Source organism: Prenolepis imparis, unplaced genomic scaffold (assembly GCF_030444845.1).
Source record: "Prenolepis imparis isolate NDT839.2.m4 unplaced genomic scaffold, iyPreImpa1.0 SCAF_3, whole genome shotgun sequence".
NCBI classification, from domain to species: domain Eukaryota; kingdom Metazoa; phylum Arthropoda; class Insecta; order Hymenoptera; family Formicidae; genus Prenolepis; species Prenolepis imparis.
The window spans coordinates 10,002,117-10,027,014 of record NW_028141161.1 but is presented as its reverse complement, the minus strand read 5'-3'; the positions used below and the strand labels follow the sequence as shown (position 1 = coordinate 10,027,014).

Sequence of the window (24,898 nt, the reverse complement as noted above, 5' to 3'; positions counted from 1 at the left end):
ACGACACGCCAAAAATAATCGCCAGAAATAGCGCCATAAACCCGTCGCTAGTCTATGTAGGGCAATGTCCAAAAATATGAACGACCATGCCCCTTAACAATCGCCATATGTGTCGGGCAATAATTCAGACACTTGCCACCGTGCTCAAGCATCACCAAATGAACCAAATGGGGACACCCAAAGAGAGAAAACAAAATGCGAAGGAGCAGAAAAAAGGAACAAAAACAAAAATAAAAAAGAATATATTATAGAAAGAAAGCTAAAGGAAAAAAGAATAGAAGACAAGAAGCGACAAGAAATTGTCATAATAAAAAAGTTTGGCTCCTCGAGACTTTAGATTTCGAAAAAAAAGAAATGCCTGAATCTTGTGGTCTTTTTTCCACGCCTTTTAGATTAACAAATTTGAAAACATTTTCCTATTGTTTGTATCCTCTCTCGTCAAGATCGACGTTTAAGATAGGAAGAAAAAAGCAAAGAAAAGGCAGAAGCGAGACTGAAGAGGCAAAAGGCGATGGTTTTTAGTGGCTGCAAGCGTCGGCGTCGGCGCGGGCGCGAATGAAAGAAAACATAAATAATCGCGTTCAAATGAGACAAGGGAGAAGAAGGAAGAGGAAGAAGAAGGAGAAGAAGAAGAAGAAAGGGTGGGCTCTCTTTCGGAGCCACACACGGCGGTTGTGTGTCTCGACCTCGTCGAACCTGATGCCTATACTACTCCGCCCCCTCTCGACATTCTGGTGCTCTCGACACGCTGAAGAGGAAGCTGACACGGGAGACGATGGCTCATCGCCCTGACGCCGTAGCCTTCCGCGCACATAGATTTATCTCGCGATCCAACGTTGTCCGTTCAATGTGAACGAGTTATCTCCTTACCAAATATATCGCTCGTCCGAGACACCTCGGACGAGATGCTCCTCGCGATCTGATGTCCTTCAAAGCTTCAGACGGACTACATTAAAGACGAGTTCTCCATGAGAGGGTTAATTAATTCGCTGTCCCAGACGGGGCAACACGCGCGTTGCGTGAGCAGAGATTAAAACCCGCTTCCGCTCGTCGACGTCAAAGTGACGTTAATGATCGTGTTGATATCACACTTTTCTCGAGGCCCTTCGACACCGGCCGGCATGCAACCAGCCGTCGGGAATTAACGCTCAAGTGATCGCGTGAATTTTCATGAGTTGGGTACGTGTACACGATATTACCCAGCATGTACCAAAACCATCGCTGCTTGTGTCAGAGATATACAGCGTTTCTTCTTTAATTTCTTTCTTTCTATAGGATACTTCGGATCTTTTGATTGTAATTTCAATGAGAAACACAGCACACAATATCTAGAATATTAATATTAATATATATGAATAGTTCTGAGAGTCATAATAAAATATCATAAAGGATGAACTTAAATATCAAAATTTTACAATCTAAACGAGCATAAATACACTTTATTTTTCTAGAATTTAAACGAGGCTTTAAAATTAAATTAAAATTATCAAACACGATATTCAACATCGCAATAACTTCAAGATATTATATTGTCATAAGAAATGTCTCTTGATATTATATAATTGATATATTAAAATGAGAAAAAACTCGTTGAAAAATAAACATTCTGCAGATGCATAATTTCCCACAAATTGGAGTAATGGCGCGTAAGACGGACCACCCGGTCGACAAAGGCGTCGCGTTTGAATTAAAACGTCGCTCGCGGCGTCGCGTCCGCGTCGCGACGTATTTATAAATCAGTCGGCGTATGATAATTTAATTTTATCGCTAGTCGTCACCATAGCGGCAGGGCGGCGTTTTGGCGGCAAAGGGCGAAAAAAGGCGGCGTGATGGGCGAGCGAGCGTGGCGGCGCGAGCACACAAGCGGCACTAAATAGCACGCTGAGACGAGACAAGATGAGGGAGAGAAAGAGAGAGAGAGAGCGCGGGGAACCCCCTTCCTTCAATGAGCGTGTCTCTATTAAATCTATTATTAGAGAACCTGGGTCTCTCTCGGGTGCGAAAGCATCCCTTTCAATTACCTACGGCTTCATTTCGCGCGCTTTCTACCGGGTGTGTGCGACTCGGGGAGTCGTATAAGGGGAGGACGATAACGCTCCGTAAGCTCCTCGAAGGAGTTTCGAGGATCGCGAAAGCCTGAAGATATTATCCGGGGATCTACACGGTCTAGATCTCGGAGTATCGCAAGATCCGTGGGTTTAAGGATCCGGGGATTAGAGTATCAGGGGATCTCCGAGAAGTCAGGGGAGTCTAAAATTTGAGGATGTAAGTATTGGAGGATTCGAAAACTCAAGAATTCGAGGATACGCGAAGATCTAAATAAGAGAAAAATCCTAATGTGCTGGAAATGTTCGAAAATCCGAGTATCCCTGATTTAGAACTCTCAGACTCATGAATTCAAGGATGCGAAAAATCTATGGACATATATCTAAAGTTTCGAGAGCACGTAACATAGAATTTATATTACTTACATATAGGAGAAGCTTTTAGAACTTTTAGAATTCGACAATCTATTTAAGGATCCAAGTATTCGATAATTTAAAAATATATAAGAATTTAATTATCGGAGGATTTGCAAAAAATTATAAATTTGAGGCAATTTTTGTTAAGAATATGAATCACAGCGAAAGGACAAGTAATCACCATTCTAATGAACATTATTAAAATAGCATATAATATTACATTATTGGAATAACGACTTCAAACTTTGTTTCAACAAGTAGATTTTCATGATATTTCCTATCGCACCGATTAAAAAGGCATCAGGCTGTCCATTATGGAGCATGATTTACTGTCACGTAAGGCCGTTATCGCAATTAAACGCGTAATGTCGCGCTCGTATACACATTTTGACCCGCATCGGTGTTTCCGTAATGAGAAAACAAGCGCGCGTGTTCCCCGATAAACGGAATATTATCGTTGCGTGAAATAATGTCGACTTTATTCCGCGCTAAGCTGAAGTTTACGATGCTTATCCGCCGCGTCGCCGAACGAGTCGCCTCTCTCTCGCGCAATTAGTCTTGCAAATTTGATTACGAGCCTGCGCCGAAACAATACGCGAAGCGTTATCGGACGATTATTAGACGAACCTTTTAATTATCGCGCGAGCGCCCTACCGGCATTTTAATTTTAAATTGGCTCCGTGCACGCATCCTCGGAATTTTCATAATGACTATCTTGCGCGCAATTAACGGCTTTAGCTATCAAAAATCTACGGCGCCGCGAATTATCCCTGCCGGGAGAAATCGTTCGCTTATTAATCAATTACGGCGATCTTAATCACCATCGAGCTGCTGTATAACTCATGGAATAAGCTAAAATGGCATTGGAAAATAAATTATATTTTTAGTCAAGATATCTTTTTATATATTTTTTTAGTCTGAATGCGACGTTCATATAAATAATTAACATTGATTCTTTGTAACTTCGTCATATCTCATACATGTTAATAATTTGCGACATGTCTGAAAAGATCGTGAAGTTACAAAAATCTATCATTTAATTTGATTATCTAAAGAAATAGACGTCAGAGATAGATATCAGAGTCTAATACAGGAGTTCATTTTGAGAATATCGACTGCATTTTAATTTATTTCATATCGTTTTCAGAGTTTCTCAATTATTTGAGTTCACATAAAAAAACATAATAAATTTAGAGTCAAGTTTTGATGTTTCCGACCTCTCTCTTCCTCGTCTTCCCTCAATTTCTTTGCAAAAGACCAGGCTCTTCCTGGACTCAAGTGGACCTGCACACGCGAGCTGCGAACACGTATCGGTATCAGAATATCCGAGCATCCGACTTGAGTCTCGCTTGGGCCCGCTCCGCCTACTATGTTCGCAAATTCTCTCTCAATTTTCATCGGTCCGGCGCTCCGCAGCTGGACGTAATTGGCTACCTGTCCTTCGATCGGCACGGCCGATCTGTCCTCGGGCCGGTCGGATGATCGCCGATCCGCGTGTGCGTGTGCGTTCTCGACAGAAAATTACTTTCCGCCACGCCGTCGCAGCCTCGGAAACGCGCAAATTTTACATTGAAGTTTTCGTCGCGTGACATGCTTTGAAAGTCGAAGCCGCGAGTATACCGGGTGTCCCTATAATGTAGAATTTCTGTAAAATAACGAGGATAATAACAACAGAATATATAAAAAAATTATATAAAGCGAAAAATAAAATATCTATTTCTTTAGATTATTTTTTAATCATTCAGAGAAAATTATCAGTGAGAAGATAAGTATTATATTATTAATATATATATCAAATTAAAATTAATTAATAAAAAATGTATTTAATTGGCGCATATAATTCATACAAACTTTTTTAAAAAAAAAATTTTAATAATTCATAACGATAGAGCGATGGAACACCCTGTAGACGCGATTTCTTGTTCGCCTATTAACCACCAGTAATGATGCGGCGGCATCTTTCCGTACGATCGGCGCTGAGAAGATTCTCGAAAATTACTTTGCGAGGTATGCGTCGTAGGTACATACATACGTCGGCAACCGGCGTTTAAAGACGAGATCGGGGTCTCCTCCCGCAGGACGTGATACACCGCAAAAAGGCACATACAAAGAGGTACGTGTGTGATGATGACACGAACGTTCGGCGCATTGTCGTGGGTAACGAGACGAATTCGCAACTTTTTATTCCTTAAGATACGTCCCATGCATTTCGATAGAAATTTTCGAATTTTTCCTGCGTTCAAAATGTAATATGGAATTTACCAAAAAATATTTTTATTTATAAAATTTGTAAGTCCGCATATACTTTATTAGTATTTTTATTTAATAGTATTTTATATATATATATATATATATATATATATATGTGTGTGTGTGTGTGTGTGTAATTTTCTTTTATTCACCCCCCTTTTTTTCTCACGCATGTTCACGCTTAAAACTCCATTGCGCATATTGAGTGCGCTTGATAATCTTAATCGTCTCGTCCTCTCTAATGACTCGCGAGCGCGCCGGATGTCTCGTTCGCACTTCGCATATCGCGCACGACACGGCATGCGTTCCCATGCGTGGCGGACCGTCATCTCTCGGGACGCGTCTCTCGCCGAAGATTTATTCGCACACGGCGGGCGATGCGCTGCTCGGGCATCGGGGCTCGGAGGCTACCGAGCCGAAGCAGAACGGCAGAGCATGCGAGGCGAATTTATCACGCGGTGTACCGCTCGCTGCGCGCTACACTATACACAGCCCGACATCGTAAATCGGTCTGGGAAGTGGTCCAAGCGTTTGGCCGAGCCGTGTCAGCGAAATCGTATAACTTCGACGGGCCGACCGCGTTTGTCGGAAAGCCCCGGTCCCAGTGGCGTCGAGACTTTCAACGCCATTGCTGGGAATTTCGTCGGTGTGAAATAGATCGGCCGATTTTCCTCCCATGAATCATTGAATTAAATGCGAAGCATCGAATTCAATGTGGCAATTTGAGATTCACAGCTTTGTCTTAAAAATTTCATTTTTTTATATCATATACTATAACAAGGCATATATTTTACATTATGCACTGTTTTAGGAAAATAATTTTATAAAGACATTAATAATTTTTGAATTGAAAAATCTAGCGTTTTTCACTCAATTACAATCACCAAGATTGGATAATATAGACTCATATTATTCATTTAAGATAAATTCTATCAGAATTTCAGAAAGATATTCAAAAAGTTATTATTTTTTTTAAGGGGAGAAGAATAGTGTTTAATTAAATTTGTACGCAAACACCACGCCATTGCGAAGCAACAAATCCATCGTAAAGCAGAGAGCTCGACAAGAATGTCGGTCGGTAAAACGCGGTAAAGCGCCGATATCAAAGACCAGAAGTCGTTTTAAACTCGCGTCCGGTATGGTCCGTCTCGCGGATCTCAAAGACTTGGGTGAAGCGGAATATCGTCCGGCGATCCGCTCGTAAAATGACGACGCCGCCGCCGCGAATCGTCAGGCAGACCGATGACGAGAAGCGAATGTAGACAGGGGAGGAGATGCAGGACGGAGACGGAGGTGGCGAGATGTTGTCGGGGGAGCGAGGATGCTGACGGCGATGGTGATGGTGGCGATGGTGGCGGGCCAGATGTTTGGTTAATGATGTCAGCGGAATCGTAACTAAAACCGAGGCGGCCCCGGGCTTAGCATCGGCTTAGCCTCAGCTTTGAAGGAAAGAGTCTTATTACCCGGGGTCTGCACGTGCTGCTCGTGAGCGCGAAACCGTAGGGTAATTGGACCACCCACTCGACACACCAAGAGTGCCACTCTCCTCTCGCCGCCTTCCTTCCTCCTCTTCTCTTTTTTTTTCTTCTTATTTTTTTTTCTTCCCGGCCCTCCGAAGACGCGAAAACGGCGACGAGCTTTCGACGAGCAGATAAACTGAAAGTCGCGCGACAACTTCCAGTCCGGCCGATGCAGCTTCGTTCTCGCGACAGATAGGACGCGAAAAGGGATACTGACGCGTATCTTCGAGCTTATCGAGAATACTGGTTCACCGCGACTCGTAAAGGCATAACGACTACCGATAAATCCGATTAAAATGTATGACGGGAACAAGTATGACGGCTGCCTCGTTCTTGCGCGCCGATTATATGTAGATTACACACAAATGTTGTTACAAGAGTCGTCGCTTTTCCTTGTTGAAAATTCTGTTTCTTTATATTGGTAAAAATTTTATTTTGTATTATATTTTGATTAATTAATTAATATTCTAATTTACGATATTAAATTATAATATCGAAGCGGGGCGGTATAAGACGGGGTAATTTTTCTTTTAATTAACCTATTATCGTGGAAATGCGACCCCTTGTTTGCTTTCGAATTTTGGAGCAGTGCGGATTAATTGGACCACCTACGGGTAACTGGAGTTGCGACAAGCGGCTCCCTTTTCCAAATAAATATACGCGCGTGTTGTACCTCGTCTTGGGTAGCGGGAACCTTACGAAAGACATCGGTACCCCAAGTCAAAGCAGTAGGAGTGTGTCATTTGGGCGAACCGCATCACATCTCGTCCGTGACACGACCCGGAAGACAAGGCTGATTTATGCCTGCTGGTTCGCCGGACGGAAATTGGATGGGTCCGCGTCAAGGGATATCATTGCGTTTGTTTGACATTTTTATGTGGTACCGCCGATGTTCTCCATCGTTCGAGCGCTAGCGCGCCTGGGAAGGCGCTAATTAACGCGTCGTCTAATCACCCAATTACCAAATCCGAACTTGCTTTCGGCCAACTAACACCTTTGACATCTGGAAAGTTTATAAAAAAAAAAAAAGATCGCTCGTTCGTATAACACTCGTCGCAGATATAAATTAATCCTTTAAGAACATGAAAGCATAATAAATTTATTTCAATTTTCTATAATGAACTTTTATATAATAGTCAATTATTTTTAATATATTTTTATAAGAATCTCTATGATAATACACATCTCATTTATATAAAAAATTACCTAGGACAACTCACTTTTCTTTCTCGTTTCTAAAACTTATGTTTTAAGCTTATTATTATTATTGTTGTTATTATTATTGTATATTAACAAATAACACATTGCGCGAAGGCATATAAGAAAAATGGAAAAAATATGAGAAAAAAAACTTCGCAGACCTTTATTCAGAATGTCATCGTTTTTATTCGAAATTCTTTCGCTGCGCGTTTTTTTATGGTCGTAACCCATTTTGTGTCCTGAGAATGTTGTTTCTCGTTTCGCACTTAAACACGTGGAAAATCTCGATTCGACGACTCTTTGTATTTAAAAACTTCGCGAATAGGTATCCTTCTGTGCAACTTCTCGAATTTTGTGAAAGACGAAGGGTATAAAGAGGGCATTGCCGAAAACGAAGCCACCTGTGTATCCGTCATGGGTGGGCCACGCACAAAACATCCGACTTACGGCGTAGAATCGACTCAGGATAGGTTTCCTGGGGGTAGGACACGAGAGCGGAACGAAAAAGGAAAACAGTTCGACCACTTAAGGGTCTATGCTACAAATGTGACGATGTTTAGGCTTAAACGCATAGGCAAACTTTGTTGAACTTTTCCTCCATCGATCACGATTCGGCAATTCTTCGAGTATCAAGCGTGAACAAAGCTCTTTACCCTCGCAGCGAAAGAATCTCAACGTGGCACAATATGTTTTGGTAGAATTATTCAATATAAAAAGATACAAAGAACTGTAGAAAGAAAGAAAATTATTGCAACAATGCAAACTGTAAAACTATAACTCTAAAAAAACGTATTATACGAAACGGCTACCGAAAACCTTTGTTTTTTTAAGATTTAGTTCCTTTTAAAGCCTACAGCGGTGATAGCTTTGTTTGTGTGAACATTTTGCCGCGTATACTAGGATTTAGGGAAATTTCTCTCTTGTAAAATCTTGTTTAAACGCATTAGTGTTTTAATGTAATTACATACATACTCATCGTATTTTTATCGGATCCAAGTACGGCTCTTTTGATCGCCGATAAATGGAAAGATCGTTCAATTTATTGTGCAATAGAGACACTTTATCGAAGGATTAACTGTCGTACGGTGTTCGTATCAAGCAATATCGCGACTGCTTCTCTCATCTCAATTCAAAGTAATATATCTGATTCGGTTCAGGCGATGAATCAACCCCCGCATCTCGACTTTCCACTATTATTTTTCAGAAAAAATTTCAGTGCATCCTTCCCCACGTCGCTCTCGTAACAGCGAGGATTCACCCGTGCATCAACGTTCCCCTATCTCTTTCCTCCAATCCTCCCGATTTTCCCGCCGCCCGCCTCTCCTTTCCCCGTTCCGATGGTAGGTACGTCGCTTCGCCGCCTTCTTCTAATTTTACGAGCCGTTGACTCCCGATCGATGGAACGAACCGTTTCGAAACAGCCGGCCGTTTTCCGCCACGCGCCGTTGACCGTACGGTGACGTAATTTTCCCGGAGCGAAGCTGAGCGCCGAGTAATAAGATCGGTTAATGTGCGAGAGATCGTCCCGATGTTTAATGCGAATCCGAGGGCGACCGGATCTCCGATTGCCGATCTCCCGTTCGCCAAGTTACTAACCGACCGCCGCTTTTCCGCCTGTTACAGATCACGAAACTCAAGATCGACAGTAATCCGTTCGCCAAGGGCTTCCGAGATTCTTCTCGGCTTACTGATTTTGAGAGGTGAGTTGCTTAAAGATAAACTTTGACATTAAGCATCAAGAGTTTAACTCTGCAATCGTGAAATAATTTAAAATTGCGTATACAAAATCGATACCGATCTAACGTCAATCTCTCTTTTATAACGGATTCTGCGCTGCTCTAGAAATTAGATTCATATATTTTTTCCTATTTCTTTTCTATTTTGAAATATTATCTTTCAGTATACCTGAAACTAAAGTTGTCTCTGTCGGCCTGTCAAAGTTTAAACGACTTAGGGTCAATTTCACCAACGTCGATTAACTTTAACCTTATCTTTGTCTCTTTTTAAGAACGTATCTGAAAAGAGACAAAGATATAGTAACCGAAGATTAAAGTTAACCGACGTTGGTGAAATTGGCCCTAAGAGAAAGTTAAAACGACAATGAAAGATCATTAATTTAAGCAGCACAAAAGCCTATAATAAAAAAGAAAATTGGAAAACGAAAGCGTGAAACATTCAGTTTATCAATGAGTAGCAATTTGTCAATGCCGTTTATCAATAAATGCTGCACAACCGAAAACTTCAAAATGTGTTCCTCGAAGAATTTCTGGAGTTATAGCTAGAAAACGGTATGCATAATGGAGCAGTTTTCCTTTTAGAGAAACGATGGAATCCATGTTGGCGGAGCAGCAGTCATTGAGGTTTCCGCATCGATTGCCTTTCGAAATGGAGCAGCTCCAGGCGGGCGCGGTGAGCAATCTTAGTTTGGAGGAGAAAGCTTTATGGGCCGCGCGTTCTCAGATGTTGTTAAGGGCGGCGGCAGCCGTAGCCGTTAGTCCCTATGCTCAGTTAGTTAGTCCGGCTTTAGTCTATCCAGGCGCGCCGACAGCCGGTACCAGTCACCAACAGCAGCAGCAACAACAGCAGCAGCATCAACAGCAACAACAGCAGCAACAGCTGGGCCACCTATGGTGGGCTTCGTCAATCGGTCCGACTCTGTTCGCAGCGGCGCATCATCAGCAGCAGCTAGCCGCCACTAGCTCCCAACAGAATCCGACATGTCCCGCGGCCCCACGACCCCTTTACCCGTCGCCGCTTGCCCTTGCTCATCACCGATTCTCGCCCTATCATACGACGACCGCCCCCAAGTCCTCGACACCGGCCGTGCCGTCGCCGTCCAGAAGGGCTACCCCGTCGCCTACGGATAGTCTCAGCAGGGAGGCTCAGGATCTATCGCCTTCGTAGTCGCCGGTTCTCTCGTAGTCTCGTTAGAGACGTGTATACCGGTCGTGAATTTTTCAATAAAGAAAAGTTTGAGACTTTTTGAGGCTGCGCGAAAAAAGCCGAATTCTCAAACGTGAAAGATTTCAATAAATTGGACCATGGATTTAGCAATTGTGTTTTTTTTTCTTTTTTTTTTTACGAAAAAAGGTGCAATTCCTTCTAACGCGACGAAAGCGTGCTTTTCTCGATTGAGACCGAAGCGTGATTGATTCGTATCGTTTTGCAATATTCTTCTTTTACAGAGAAATGAAGAAACTTTACGCGCGATGAGAGTCGATTTCCCTCGTTCACTTGTTCAACTTAAATTATCTCTTCTCTTTTTAGATTTCTAAAATATATACCAATTCTATAAAATTGGTTACAGCATTCTTTTCAAAAGAATGTAAAAGTGCAATATTTATTAAATTAATATTAATAATTTATTAATAATTAATTACTTTTATTCTAATTATTTTTTAAGGAGCCGGTCTCCAGTCCGTTAGATGAACACATAATGACTGCATGAAAAAGCATTCATATTGTAAAGGGAGACAAATTGTTATAAAATGTTTGCGCAACGGAGATCGATTTTCGTCGCGCGTGTCACGCATCGCACAGTGTCGGAAGGAGTGCGTCGAAGCCGAAGATATTGACGATAATCGCGAAACCCGCGGCGTGAATAGCGACGATAATTGTGGTGTCGATAAGGTTCTCGCGCCGCGAAAGAAACGTTAAAGCTCACGCTCTCCGAGAGTCTGAATATGCCGCCTCCTCCGGCTGAACTCTCGACCTTTGGCAAGAGCATAGTGCAAAGCGCATGGGGCAAAGCGCAGAGGACTCCAGTCGTTTCACGTGACTCGACGATTCCCGTTGTCTCCCGACCGGACCTTGGGACCGAGAAGGGCCCGACCTGTGTATATCCTTGCCCCGATCAGCGATCGGAAGCGATAGGGTCGCCGCGATCCTGGTAGTCAAGATACACCTATGCATACACTTTGAAAAGGAAACGATATCATTACGAAAAATCTGTTACATTTGCAGAGGACGCGCCGAAAATAAGGTATCGTGTTGTTTTTTAAATTCAATTTTTTAATTCTTATTCTTTGTTATTTCTTATTCGAAATACATTTTTTATATTCTTGTAGCAATTTTTAAAGGAAAACAAATCACGAAAGAATACTCAATTGTGTGACTTGGTACAGATATTTTTTATAGGTATTTTTAGTAGAATGATTTTTGTTATATATAAACATGTCCGATATTTCCGAATTATATTATGTTGAAAATTTATATTGTCTCCGAAATCGTTTCTTTTCACAGTTTCGTATTTTTTTTATACGCAAGTAACATCGCGCGTTGTTTGAAAATTGTGTGAACGATCACGGCGGCGTGAATTGCTGCACGCGTGAAAAATACGTGAATGTTGTAAATATGTAACCATCTAGATTCTCAAGACGGCATAATTGCCGTACATGATACACGTATATACAATCTTTAAGGGCAACTAAGTTGTACGGCGATTAAAGTCTACTGTATATAGGTATACATATATCTACTTGCAACGTAAGGTCTACTACGCCTCTATTTCTTGTAACATAAGCTGTATATTTCATATCACGACCTATTGTTATCGTTATTTATGTTTCGATTCGGCGCGGAGAAGCGCGCGAAGTGAACGTAAGTGCGAAGGATCTGCGATTTCAATAAGATAAAATCGGAATCTTGAACGATTCGAGGATTTTAACTTTCGAGAATTCAATGATCCGACACTTTGCGCGATCTCGCGAGCACACCTTAAAGGGTTATTATCGCCGCGGCGATTAGTTAGTTAGTGTAGAGCGTTATATTGTTAATGCTTGTGTTGTGAAAAAACGCATACACCCATTGCTGTGCAAGCTGCTCCCTTGTAAATAAACCCTAATAAACTCTTGTACTGAGCGTATCGTTCCGAATATTTCCTCTGGCCATCGTGCGTTTATTTCTCTTTATTTGTGAAAATTATTTCATTGAAAAATAGACGATTTTAAAAATTTTCTGCCAATTTTTTTGAGATAATTACTAATCTTTAAACGCATTTATTAACAATCTATATGATCTCGACAAAAATCTATACATTATCATATATAAATGCTCGTGAAATAACAAGAATATTTTCTATATTATAGATTCATTTATCGTCGCAACGCAGAGATATTATTCTTCAGAACAGAACTTCAGCGTCTCTAGCATCTAGTACTTTCTCATACCTTGCTGGCGTAGATAAATCTGTATTTCTGAGGTAAGAAACTATTATTTCAAACGCAGTGATTCTGCCTGAGCTGGCGTGTACACGCTTAGGCAAATGTTGTTGGTTCTGTACGGTTAACCAGCTACAGGATGCCCCGTTTAAAGGCATCATCACGCGATCCTCAAGTCGACCGTGCGATTAGGGGATGAAGGAGTCAGCGTCTGTGCTGGGAAAGCGAGACGGGCTGACCGTCGAAGCGTCACGAGATCGCACTCTCGCAAACGCTCGTCGTTTCCGGCGATGGACATTTTTATTAGCACACGTTATGTGTATTTATCGTGTTGTAAAACACTGATAGATCTACATATACGTGTCCATAATAGTGTGAATGTGTGTGTGTGAGAAAGTTTAATTAAATATTACATCTCTCTCTCTCTTAATATAATGCAAAATATAAATTTTTATGTCAAGCAGTTTTTTCAGGTAATTTTTCTAAATAATTTAATATTTTTAATAATTACGATTAATAATACTTATTTGTTTGATATTCTTATTTATTGCATTTACTCTTTTAAAAGTTCATAAACGTCGCAAACTTTATTACAGCGAATACAAGAAATTAATTAAGTATACTAAACTTTCATGCGCTTGGATGAAATTTATCGTTTATTGAAATATTTGCTTTATTAATTTGCCGAGCGCGATGATTGTGTCGTAAAGTGAATAGGATGAATATATTTTCATTATGGTTGATTCGTATCAGACGGGCATTATTAGAATGAATAAACTGGCTGATCCGCCGATCCATCCTTCGGCTGCAAATCACGTGTTGCGTTCGCTATGAAAGAATCCGATATTAGCGAGATGGAATTTAACAGCGAGGGGAATTTAACAGCGGCGAGTACATTACAAGACAAGGAAAGGGGGAAAAAGCAGCGCAATGGTAACATTGAAAATGTTCGCCGTTTTGAGTAACATTCGTTTTGATTATGGCCTTTCCCGTCGTAAAACATGCGATTGCGATCGCACCTTCGGGAGATCGACGGTGCATGGAATCTCCTTCGCTCATTAAAATGAAATTACCTGCATTACCTGCAAATAGCTGCGCGATTGAGAGTGTAATTTTCGAAAAAACATCTCAGATGCCAGAAAGACGTTTAAGGACATCTTAATCTCTGAGATATCCTTCGCAAGACTTCTTTCTCTCTCTCTGTCCCTTAAGATTCTCTCGTCTTGCTTGACACGTTATATTTTAAATATTTAATGTAAGACCTAAATTTTATCAACTTTTGATTATCCCTTTTTTTAATTACGTGAAATATGTGTGTCAGATGTTTATTTTTATATTTTATTATATGTCTTAAAAAATCATTCTTGCGACTTTAAATCGAGGAAAATTCAAACGCTTCACTCTTTCAACGTGGTTTCTGTAGAACTGTATATAATTCCGCGCAAGAGAACGGCGCGTTATCCTGGACAGGAGGCGGACGGTTTCATCAGGCCTGGCCAAGTCCCGCAGGACACACTGCGAGAAACCGCCGTCGCGCGAGAAGCGTCGGAGAACGGTGGTGTTTTAATGCGGAATGAAGGCATTATAAACCCATTAGCCAGTGGGCCGAGCCCATTCGCTTTTGCGTGCGAATGTGCGCGCACATTCTTTATTTAAATACACAAAACATTAACGGCTTGGCTCGTCCCGCACGGCTTTGTTCGTCCTGAATCCTACCCTTGGCACCGATGTTGTCGCCATCCTTCTGCCAGAAAATTTTTTCTCAGACGGCGGTCTGTCCTTTTCCTAACGTCCCTGTCTATTATTTAACCACTCCGATAAATTTTTCAATTTACATATTTCTCAGTTTATAGTGTGTACAGATACTTTTTTTGACATACATGCCGATATAATAGATATATTTTTACAGATTGCTTAACAAATTTAATTCTTTGGAAATGTTTAATTTTTCACTTCAATAATTGTGATTTTACTTTATATAACTCGTATTTTACTTAAAATTTTATACCGTACAGTACTCATTAAAGTAATACAGCTTTAGCTAAAACGTACAACATATAGTCTTATTTTTGCTATTTTTCGTATTTTCTGCATTTCCTTGATTCCTCGATGCATTCATCTTACTTCGTGCCTTATTATGTTAATTTGTGCTTTACAATCTAATTCCTTGTATGATGTAAAATGCCTTGAGGGGGATTTGTAAAATACTCTTGCTTTTCTTCTCTCGCTTTCTCTCTCTCTTCTCTCTCTCTCTCTCTTGATTCTGTTCGTTTCTTTTTCTCCCTCTTTTCCTCTCTCGTTGTCTCCTTATGCCTTCTTCCTCCAAGAGATACTGCGTCAGCTTTAATAACAACTTGCTTAACCAACTCACGGCACCGCTCATCCAGCGTGTCTGTTAAATCGTTAATTACCCCCGCGAGAAGGTGAGATCAGAGAAACAACGAGTAGAGGGACGAGGGAGTAAAAAGAGCCAGACCTGAGAGAACAAATGCAGAGAAAGAAAGAGCCAGTTGGCGAACGAAGGAAAGCAACGTCGAGGGTCCAGGACGAAAAACGGCGACGATCGAGTCGTTTCGTCGTGGCTTTTTTTTTTTTCTTGTCTCCCCTTTGTCCCACCCTCTTTTCCCCTTGCCCTCCGTACTTTCTGGAAGCTGCACCACTGGTGAAACGCCCACTTCCTGGCTGATGCACGGCCACTTCATTCCGCGTTTGAGAGCGAAAGGGGCACAAAAAGATACGGCGAAGAAAAGGAGAAAGAGAATGGAAAAAGGGAGAAGGAATAAGTAGTCGTTTTGCCTAATCTCTTCGGTAATGTCCCGCCGAGAATTAACGAGCCAGGACGAGAGACAAGAAAAAAAGAAAGGGATGGGAGAAGTTTGAGGAGAAAGGGGAAGGGAGAAAAGGGTTGCTAGCACCTAGCATCGACATTAATTATGTTGGTTGCTACAGGTGCAAACAATCTAATTATCAGATCTTGATCGAATCCCAATCATCCGTATCGATTATGTCGGTGTCTCACGCAAATGGGACATGAATCTTTTTTCGGCTGCCGATATCCTGTTCTTGTCGAAATTTGTAATTTTCCTCAACCCTTTTATAAACCTATGAAGGTAGTTAACTTTTATCTTTTTACCACGTTAAAAATATCAGTTTTCGTTCGATCACTGCAGTCAAGCAACGTTGGTACTTGGATGGGGATGACCACTTGAAAACATCGTGTGATGTTGACCCTTGTTTTTTTTTTCAACGACCATATCCCGTGTAAAGTATACAGTTCTCGTTCGATAAATTTATGAAAGATAACTTAATGCCAGTATATTATTAAATTAATTGATATATTTAATAGATGAATGTGTTATTTATAGTAAATGCTTTGTAACGAGACATTTTATCGGTTAAAGAAAAATCAACCTTACATTCATCAATGGATTTATTATTGCTTTGATTATATGTATAATACAGTCTATGTATAATTAATATACAAAATTTTTCTCTCTCTCTGTCTTTCCAATATTATATTTTATTTTTATCAAAATTCATTTACTATTAGGATTAACAAATTTCCTAATAGTGATGAAATAGAAAACGGAAAAACCTTTTTTTCATAACTTTACGTAACTTTCTTTTAGAAAGTTTCTGCTTGAAAAGAAAAACATAAATAAGTTCTTTTTTCAAAAGGATAGACCGCGTAATCGCGCCCTGAGGGGGGTAGAAAACAGCAATCGTTGTGAAAGAAAATGGCGGTCCGACGATGCCACCAGTATCGATTTGGCACCCGACGGCACCCATCGTCGTATACATATACATACGCGTGTGTTCACCCCCGCAATCGCGTAGGTGCGAACCGCAGGGCACACGAGGGCTCCGTTTCGCGTGCGCACGGACGGGAAAGAGGGGATGATGGCGAGCGAGATGGCACCCGGTCGGCCGGTTATTAACCAGCACGCGTTGTGGCCCGCATTTGCGCGTTCCCTTAAGCACGTATTAATTGATCGAATTAATTTGTCGATTCGCGGCGTGCCGCGAGGCTCCGCGGGGAGCCCCCCAAATTTGACAAGGCATTCCGCAAGGCCGGACAAGTCGTCGACCGCGGCAAAAATATCCCGCGAACGTCGTGCGGCATCCTCGCGAAAAACGCACTTATGCATATTTAATAATAAATCGATAGATGCGAGACTCTGATTTTTATAGAAAAAAAATGATATAAAAAGTGACGGTAGTTTAAATCTGCTGCTTTTACATTAATATAATAGAATAGCGTGCGATAATATTATCGCTTTCGCTGAAGTGCCACTCATGCGAGAACGATATGAGTTTATTACTTCATAATAGATTACGCAATTAAATTAATAAATTAATGGATAGTACATTACGAATATATAGAACGACTGGGACTAATTACCTGGTACATTTTAATGTAGTTTGAAAACGTAATTTAATCTAAGTCTTCGTGTCTTTTTATAATAATTTATTAAACACTTAAATAAGTTATATTAAAACAATAGTTGACTGTGTTGCTTTGTAATTCATATGTCACAATATCACAATTATTCATCATCATTTTAAATAACATTTAAGAACCCATAGATCGCTCAGATGTCCGATTAATTAAAACTTAAATCACTTATGACATCGAACAATTCAAGATCGTCGCGACATTGAGATATGTATGGGCAATTTCGCGACGAAGGAGTTCGTTAACTAGACTTTCACTCTGAAAGACAACGTATCGGCCCTTTTTAATGACGCCTGCCTCGGCGACCGAGAGTCTGGTCCTCGTTAGATCGGGCTTACGCGACACCCGAGCTAGGTAAGTTAAGAAGCGAGAAGTCCGGGTAGTCTGGGTGCGGCGTCCGACTACCAACAGGACAGGAAAGAGAAAAAGAGCAAGGAGGGAAAGAGAGAAAGAGAGGTCCTTGAAGGGCGAAACCCGAGCTGACTCCCCCTTTTTTCCATCTCTGCCGGATAGAGGCACTACTATTCATTCATTCGCTCGTTCTCCAGCACTCGCGACCTACCGCGCGTCACTGCTAATCTCGATTTACAGCTGGAAGAAAAATCGACTGCACTCGACATTTAATCGGGTATCGGGATTGGGTTCTGATATCCCGGATATCGCGAATATCCGCCAGTCGTTTCTTTTTTTTTCTTTGAAAGCAGCTTTTTCGGTTCGCTCTTGGCTAAAATTCGATAGAAATGATTCTTACTATTCAGAAAAATTGGACAATAGAACTTTAAGGTATCGCAGTTAATATATTCTATAATTTTATTGCATATTTCTTTCTATTTAATTTTACATAATTTATAAATTAATTAAGATATCGAAATGAAGCAGTAAATTATTGTGAGTATGTTGAAAATGGTATCCTAATAAATAAAGTATTTAATAATGTATATCTAATATTTTTAAAATTTTTTTATATAAAAAAATCATCTTTGGAATCTTGAATTTGCGTGAAAATTCCATTTTCGGTTGTTGTCCATCTGTATGCTTTCTCCAGAGGAAAATTCTGCATGGTCCATTCTGTGATCTAAAAGTATACGTAATATTTTTTTTCTTCAGTGCACCATTTAACGGTACAAAACAGCGCAGTCGTTAAAATTCGGTCGGCTTGGTGAATGATTTACATCTGTTTGACACGCGGAAAGTTTGCGACGGCGGCGGAGACTAAATAAGCGCTCGGAAATCCGCGACGGATTCGACGCTTCGGTTCACCCTCTCTCTCTCTCTTTTTCTCTCATGTACGCACGCGGTCTCTTGAAAAATTCAAACAGCTCCGACGGCGGATTTCGAGTCGGACAGCGAACGCCATTAGGGTCGTAAACGTCGATAAGCGGAACACACGATAAATTAAGGACAACGGATAAATAATAAATCTCGACCGCCTGCGATTAAGCGGGCCGCTTTTAGTCGCCGCGACTTATACGGCGCGGAAAACGCGAGCTGGTATCTTTGTTAAATCTACGTTTCCACTACATTTCGATTCGTGTCATGCGGGCTCGCTACCTGCTGAGAGTATCCTGTGATACGTACTTTTGAATAGAATGTAATCCGAGTGTCGTGACGATCGATCATACTCTTGACTTGAAAAGGGAGTTAGTTATAACGATAGTCTATCGTTGTCCAATGCAACCACCCAAGTGGTTTCACACATTTTTATGAACACTATTCATTTTGTCGTATTTTAATTTTTTAGGATAGCGTTAAAAAATAAAATAAAATAGCATCTGAATTATAATACAGAAATTGTCAAAGTAGCTTGAATTAATAAGAACAACTTCGAGAAGCGCTATCAAAATTTTTTGTTTTAGAAATTAATATTAGCAAATTTCAGAGAAATTTATTTCATATACAATACAATGCTGTTTCACAAATTTCTATCACGTTTATAAAAAATTATATCGTTTATAGAACAAAAGAAGTTTAAAAATGACAATTTAAATTTTATTATAATTTCAACTACAAATATATAATTTTTATTTCTGTGATTTTAAATTATGTAGATCATATTTTTTGTTAATTTTAATTTGTATACAGTTTGTGAATTGTAAAAATTTGATAGCGAGTCTCGGTTGAGTCTTTATAAAACGAAATCGAAGATGCCATGTCACGCTCGTCGAGATAATCCCCGAATTGACAATAGGTTGGCATGGCTGTGAAAATATTTCGAATCCTGCGGCAGATTCCCCGGATTGTGATTCAACCGATGTGACGTTCTTCGCCCTTTTCAAAAAGATTACGAGACGACGGAAAGGAAAGCACTGACGAAGAATAAACCAAGTTCTTGTGGCCCTTGACTCGACGCGCGTAATCCTGTGTTCGAGTCTGTCACCGGTCGACTCATGATCGATCGATCGAGCACAGGGGGGAGATTTCTCTTGATTTCTGGGAATAATATCTCGTCGATCACGCGCTCGAGTGAAATTCGCCTGTCAAAATTAACCGACCTTTGCGTATTGGCACAATAAACCGTGATAGGACAAACGGACAATAAGATATCCATATGCGAAATATATAGAAAAACACGAAAAAAATATAAAAAATAAACTTCGGTCATAATCTGGATCTTCACGTTTCTCGATATTTATTTGACGGATTAGTGGAAAGAGTTGTCAAATGTTGAAAAATTCAAGGATTCGACGACTCATGATATTACAAAGTTGCAAAGTCAAGGATTATCGAACCAAAACGACTAAGCTTCGAAAACAGATGGATCATACGAAAAATCTCTTTCGGATCGATCGACAATAGAGCTCGCCGACATCTTGTCCAAATATTTGGAATCACCTAACGAGGTCGGTTGACACCGTGGAAAACGCACGGCCAACCCGTGACGAACTGCGGCTAACGCGCTCGACTGCAGGTGGTCCACAGATGCTGGGGGATTATGGGGTTTATTCCCCGGCGGGGAATATTGATCCCATTGTGCTCCGGCTTATATGAAGCGGGCGACACTCGTCGAATTGCTCTCGTTGCTCTCGGTTTCCTTCGAGATAGATTCGAAGACGGGCGAAGCGTGTTCACTCTCATCTCTACGATGGATTCTGTATAATTTATGACTGTAACGGTAGCCTATATCTTTTATCAAGAGAACAGTCGTCTGTATTCATATTTATTTTTTAATTCGCTTGTTTTTTTCACGGTTTAATTTACTTTCGCGGCACGCACAATTTTGATAATATTTTACATTAAAAATATAACGAATGGAATGTCGCGAGCTCGGAAAGTTATGTAACGAGCGAGACGCTAAATCTACATCGCTCTCCACTTTATTTATTCCGTAGAAAAATGCAATACTTTATTTATGCATATATGTATCCGCGATTACATCTTTCATTCCTGGACGCCCCGACATTGTTCACTAAAATAGTTAGTCCGTCCTATCGATTTCATCATTATCCATAAATTTCTATGCGACAGATTGAATCAAGGATCTCTCTCGAAGAATAAATATTCGTCAAAGCGATTGTCCATATTGCACGACAATCGGACAATCTCCAAGGATCCTCGCCAATTTATTTACACAGCAATCCACAGAGATTACAAGATTGCCATTTGAAATACCCTGTTCGTTGTTTAACAATGCAATAGACTCCAGTCGAGAGATTCCCGAACGGCATGAATCGCGTGAGCTTGATTCGCCCGTAAATCGGAGCCGAGGAGATCCGTGATCGCGAGGTAATCGCTCGCGATTTCGATCTCTGGACGCTCGAGCGATTTCGATGGTGGCGAATCAAGCTCGTCGGCAGGAAGGAAGCTGCCAATTTGCACCGCGCACGCCACGTCAGGACACGGCTAACGGGGATGTCCTTCAGCTCCTCCTACTTCACGCTCCTTCGAGCAACGATGATTGGTCTGAACGCGCAGACTCCCCTATAGCAAGTAAAAGAATCGCAACCGCAATCGTCGATGCGAATCCGAAGTCACACACTGCCAATTCTTTGCATTTCTCCATTCTCGCAAGGCAGACCGAGAAAAATTGCAAAAAGAAATAATTTATCGAAAGAATCTGTATTATAAACTCTAGCGCATTCAATTGAAAATTATTACCTTTATTAATTCCTATTTTTTATAAATTTAATGTGATTGATGTTTATATATTTTTTTAATTTGTCTGGCATTTTTATTATTTAATTTACATTTTATGCAAAAATTTGTGAATAACTTACATTTTAATTTCCGCAATCGCAGAATATATAGTTTCTGAGTTTTATTCAATCAAATGTAAAACAAGCGAATTTATATTTGTGAGCAACATTCCACGTAAAGTCATTCCGATATGCAAATTGATTTCAAAGAATAACGCGAGAGGAGTGAGATAAACCATGATCGGCGTTCGATTATATTTGTGAAGCGTAACGATCCTATTAAAGATTGTCGGGGGATGCCTTTTGGAAAATAAGCTGTCACATATCGTCGCTAAATGCGAGGGGAGCGTAGAATAGAAATAAAGGGGAATCGTGGATTAGGTTCTAGTTATTCCTCGCGTATCGAGATGTTATTTCCCCATGATATCCCTCATATTACTGCGGCCACACCATGTGTATTTGGGGAAGTGGCAGTATATATTTAAAGCATCCGTTCATTTTTCACGTCTCGTACTACGCGCGCGCTTATATATATATATATATATATATATCGCTCTCCAATTTTTGTCATCCCTCATGCCTATTTACTTTTTTATTCGCCGCTTCCCTTATGTAGTTACATTCGATTACAATAACGCATTTGGGTGTGCACTATATTTTACTACACTTGTATACACATTGAAGGTTTAATTCTTAATGCATGTTTGATTCTATGATAAACAAATTAAAATTAAAATCTAAATTTTTGGCGTAAAACAAAAGTTTTAATTACGTTAACCGATTAAACATTTCGTGAATCGTCCTGCTAAATTGACACCGACTGGTTCCGAGGTAAATGATTTTCTTATTGTCATAATGCAGCAACATCCTATCGATTAAGTGAATTATGAAACTGCGAAATTATCGGGATTGCACAAGGATCGCAAGAGAAAATCTTACGGCTCGGGTACTCTTCGCGAAAGAGCGATGTCCAACCGTGGCGGACTTTCCGTCCGTTACACTTGGAAGGGCGCAAACTATATCAGGAAACGCGGCAATTGTCCTGTCGTGAGGAGAAGAGCTGTTCGGCCAAGGCGCGCAACACTCGACACGCAACTTACAGGAACCCGATAATTCGTGCGATCCGCCACGATCGGCTCGCGAAATCGCTTGGAATCACTTTCTATCCTGCGAATTTATTCTACCAAACGAAAACGATCAATCACTATCATTCGTAGAAAACAGTATTGCAGATCTATAAAAATCCGTCGAAAAAATTTTTAACTTGGAAAATATTCATTTTTGTCTCCGCATGTCGGAATCGAATATTATTTCGTGCAATTTTGTGATGAAGATCTGTAGATTTTTAGAATTTTAGACTTTGCTCTGAAAATCTTGGAATTTACATGTGTACATATTTTTAACATGCAAATGACAGTTTTTAAAAAATTACCGAGATACTTGATTCATTATTTTAAATTTAATGAACGACAGTCATCGTATCTTTAGCTCTTCAGGCAACGATTTGTATGAGAAGATCTTTTCATATTTAAAATATTCTTGGATACATCGAATCCTTCCGCGAAGTTGAATGACTTCCATACTGTCGTGCTTGAAAATACTTATAAAGAAACAGCCTTAATTCTTAACAACTGGAGCGTGGATGCTCGTTGATTGTTTGTCGCGGGCGATACACGCGATGCGAAATCCTGTTATCCGGCCGGCTGATTTTCAGCTGGGGCGCGAGGAGCATCTCCTCGCGGAGTTTAATTAAGCGTTGTACCTGAAGTGAAATGCACCGGTGTAACAACGAACGGCGGATATCTAAAGCCCGGCACGTAAATTACAGGTAAAGGCGCGCAAGACACCCTCGAGAGCGGGTTCGAGTTCACGCCGGCACGCTGCTAGTAATTAACTCGGAGGGACGTTACAGTTCCTTCCGCCAAACGCGTCCGTTTGCTCGGAATTGTTTAACCACCACCGCGTCCGCCCATGTTTCACCATATCGATCGTTACCTCGCAATTGTCTTCTTTCATATCTCGCGAATTTTTCACGGCTCCAAGTTTCGAGATTCTGGAAATCGTAGAATTTCGACACCTTAGAAGAATGCTGAAATATATTTGGAAATTTTTAGAGTTTATAAAAATTACTTGCGAATATGACACACATTTTTTTTAATTATTTCAATTTTTAATTCTCACTATTTGAGTACTGAACCAATACGTGCAAAAAATGACAAGTAGAAATAATGATATATGCGCAACGTGCTTCAGTTAGAATCTTTTCTGTATACGAAAGCAAGACTGCTTTTATTAAAGCGTTATGCCAACTGGCTGTCAGCTGTCTCTCTATGGCACATATATACGCTTCTGTTGAGCTCATTGCCGGCGAAGTGACAAGCTGGGATCGCCGGAGGAGAAATTACCTGTCGAACAGGTGCGCGAAAATGCAAAAAAAGGAAGCGTGCAAGTGCGATTCCGTGGAACCAGGGTTCCTAATATCATTCCATCGACACGCGAGACATGCTTAAACACAGATGTATTCAGTCATTTTCGAGATATATCGATTCTAATCTTACACCTCTCCTTCTCTAGAACGACTTTCAGTAAATTAAAAATATTTTCGGTATAAAAAATTCAGATATCAGATAGATACTTGTGATACTATTTTCAGAATTTATTAATAATCATTTGACAAAATAAACTAATTAAATTTTAAAAATATCTGACATACGATATTTCAGAATTGCTTTTATTTTTCGACTGGCAAGTCAATTTAGAAGTAAATTCTTAAACAATATTTGATTGAGGTCTATTTTTTATTGATATTTAAATATTTTTGTAACTGAAGCTTAAGAATAAAAAATTACGTTAAAATTCGTTTGAAACGCTAATAGCATGCTTGAGAAGTATCGTGTCCTGAGGATACGTTCGCGCGAACACGCGTTCACAGACAAGTGTCCCGCGGCTGTGTATCGTCGATCGAATGTATACGTAACCGTTGTTCCGCTATCAAAGAGAATCAACGCGCATCACGCAACGCTAATTTGTCTTCGATTGCTCGGCCACGTTGGACCTTCGTAGCGTGGGAGATTTTGTTTGTCCCTCGTTCCCACCACGAATCCCTCGTTGCTATCTTCTCTGAAGCAGTGAGCCTTCTTTTTCACGGATCATCTCATAAACGTTCTAATCTCCGAAATTAACTAATTACGAAAGAGATTAAAAATTTCACGCATTCTCCGCATCTCGTAATTAATTTAATTTTTTTTCATTTTGCGAGCAATTTTTTATATGTCTCGATTCGCGGTTCACATTAGAGTTAACCGAATGCACCGAGGTTACTCGAAAGGCTTCTCTCGCTCGCTCCCACTAATCTTCCGCAGAGGACCAGCGTTTCCTCATCTATCGACCCCCTTCGAGGTTTCTCATTCCTTCCCGCCCCCCTGCTCCCACTCGCGAGGAGAAAGCGCGAAGCCGGCGGGGTTCGATGCGAGCAGCACGATGTCGGCGCGGAATATCGTGGGTCATCATACCGGGGCCCGTTTCGCAATGATACCGCGCGTCATAAATAACGTTTGTTTCAATGTTAATCTGCGGCTCGGATCAAATCTAATAAGTACAGAGGCGACGCGGAGCAATGCCGATGGCGATTGGCTCGGCGGTATCGGAACGCAGAGGCGAACGTTGGAGAACGGCGGAAGGGGAGAGGAGAGAAGCCCTCGGGGATAGAGAAAAGGAA

At 40.7% G+C, this 24,898-nt stretch overlaps 2 protein-coding genes across 3 annotated transcripts in view; both read left to right on the top strand.

Annotated features, from left to right (window-relative positions):
- Positions 1-12,363, top strand: part of LOC145933361 (uncharacterized) — a 44,352-nt gene extending 31,989 nt beyond the window's left edge. The window contains exons 5-6 of one of the 2 annotated variants that reach the window (XM_083032988.1): positions 9,056-9,132; positions 9,751-12,363. In XM_083032988.1, the coding sequence (XP_082889114.1) occupies positions 9,056-9,132; positions 9,751-10,336 (663 nt within the window). In that variant the 3' untranslated portion in view covers positions 10,337-12,363. Of the gene's footprint in view, positions 1-9,055; positions 9,133-9,738 lie in introns of both variants that reach the window. The other variant, XM_083032987.1, reaches the window with a different exon arrangement.
- Positions 12,364-12,520: 157 nt separating this feature from the next.
- LOC145933368 (uncharacterized) overlaps positions 12,521-24,898 on the top strand; it is a 106,508-nt gene continuing 94,130 nt past the window's right edge. Inside the window, exon 1 of the mRNA XM_083033000.1 lies at positions 12,521-12,632. The gene's annotated coding sequence lies outside the window, so the exon portion shown is untranslated. The remainder of the gene's footprint in view (positions 12,633-24,898) is intronic.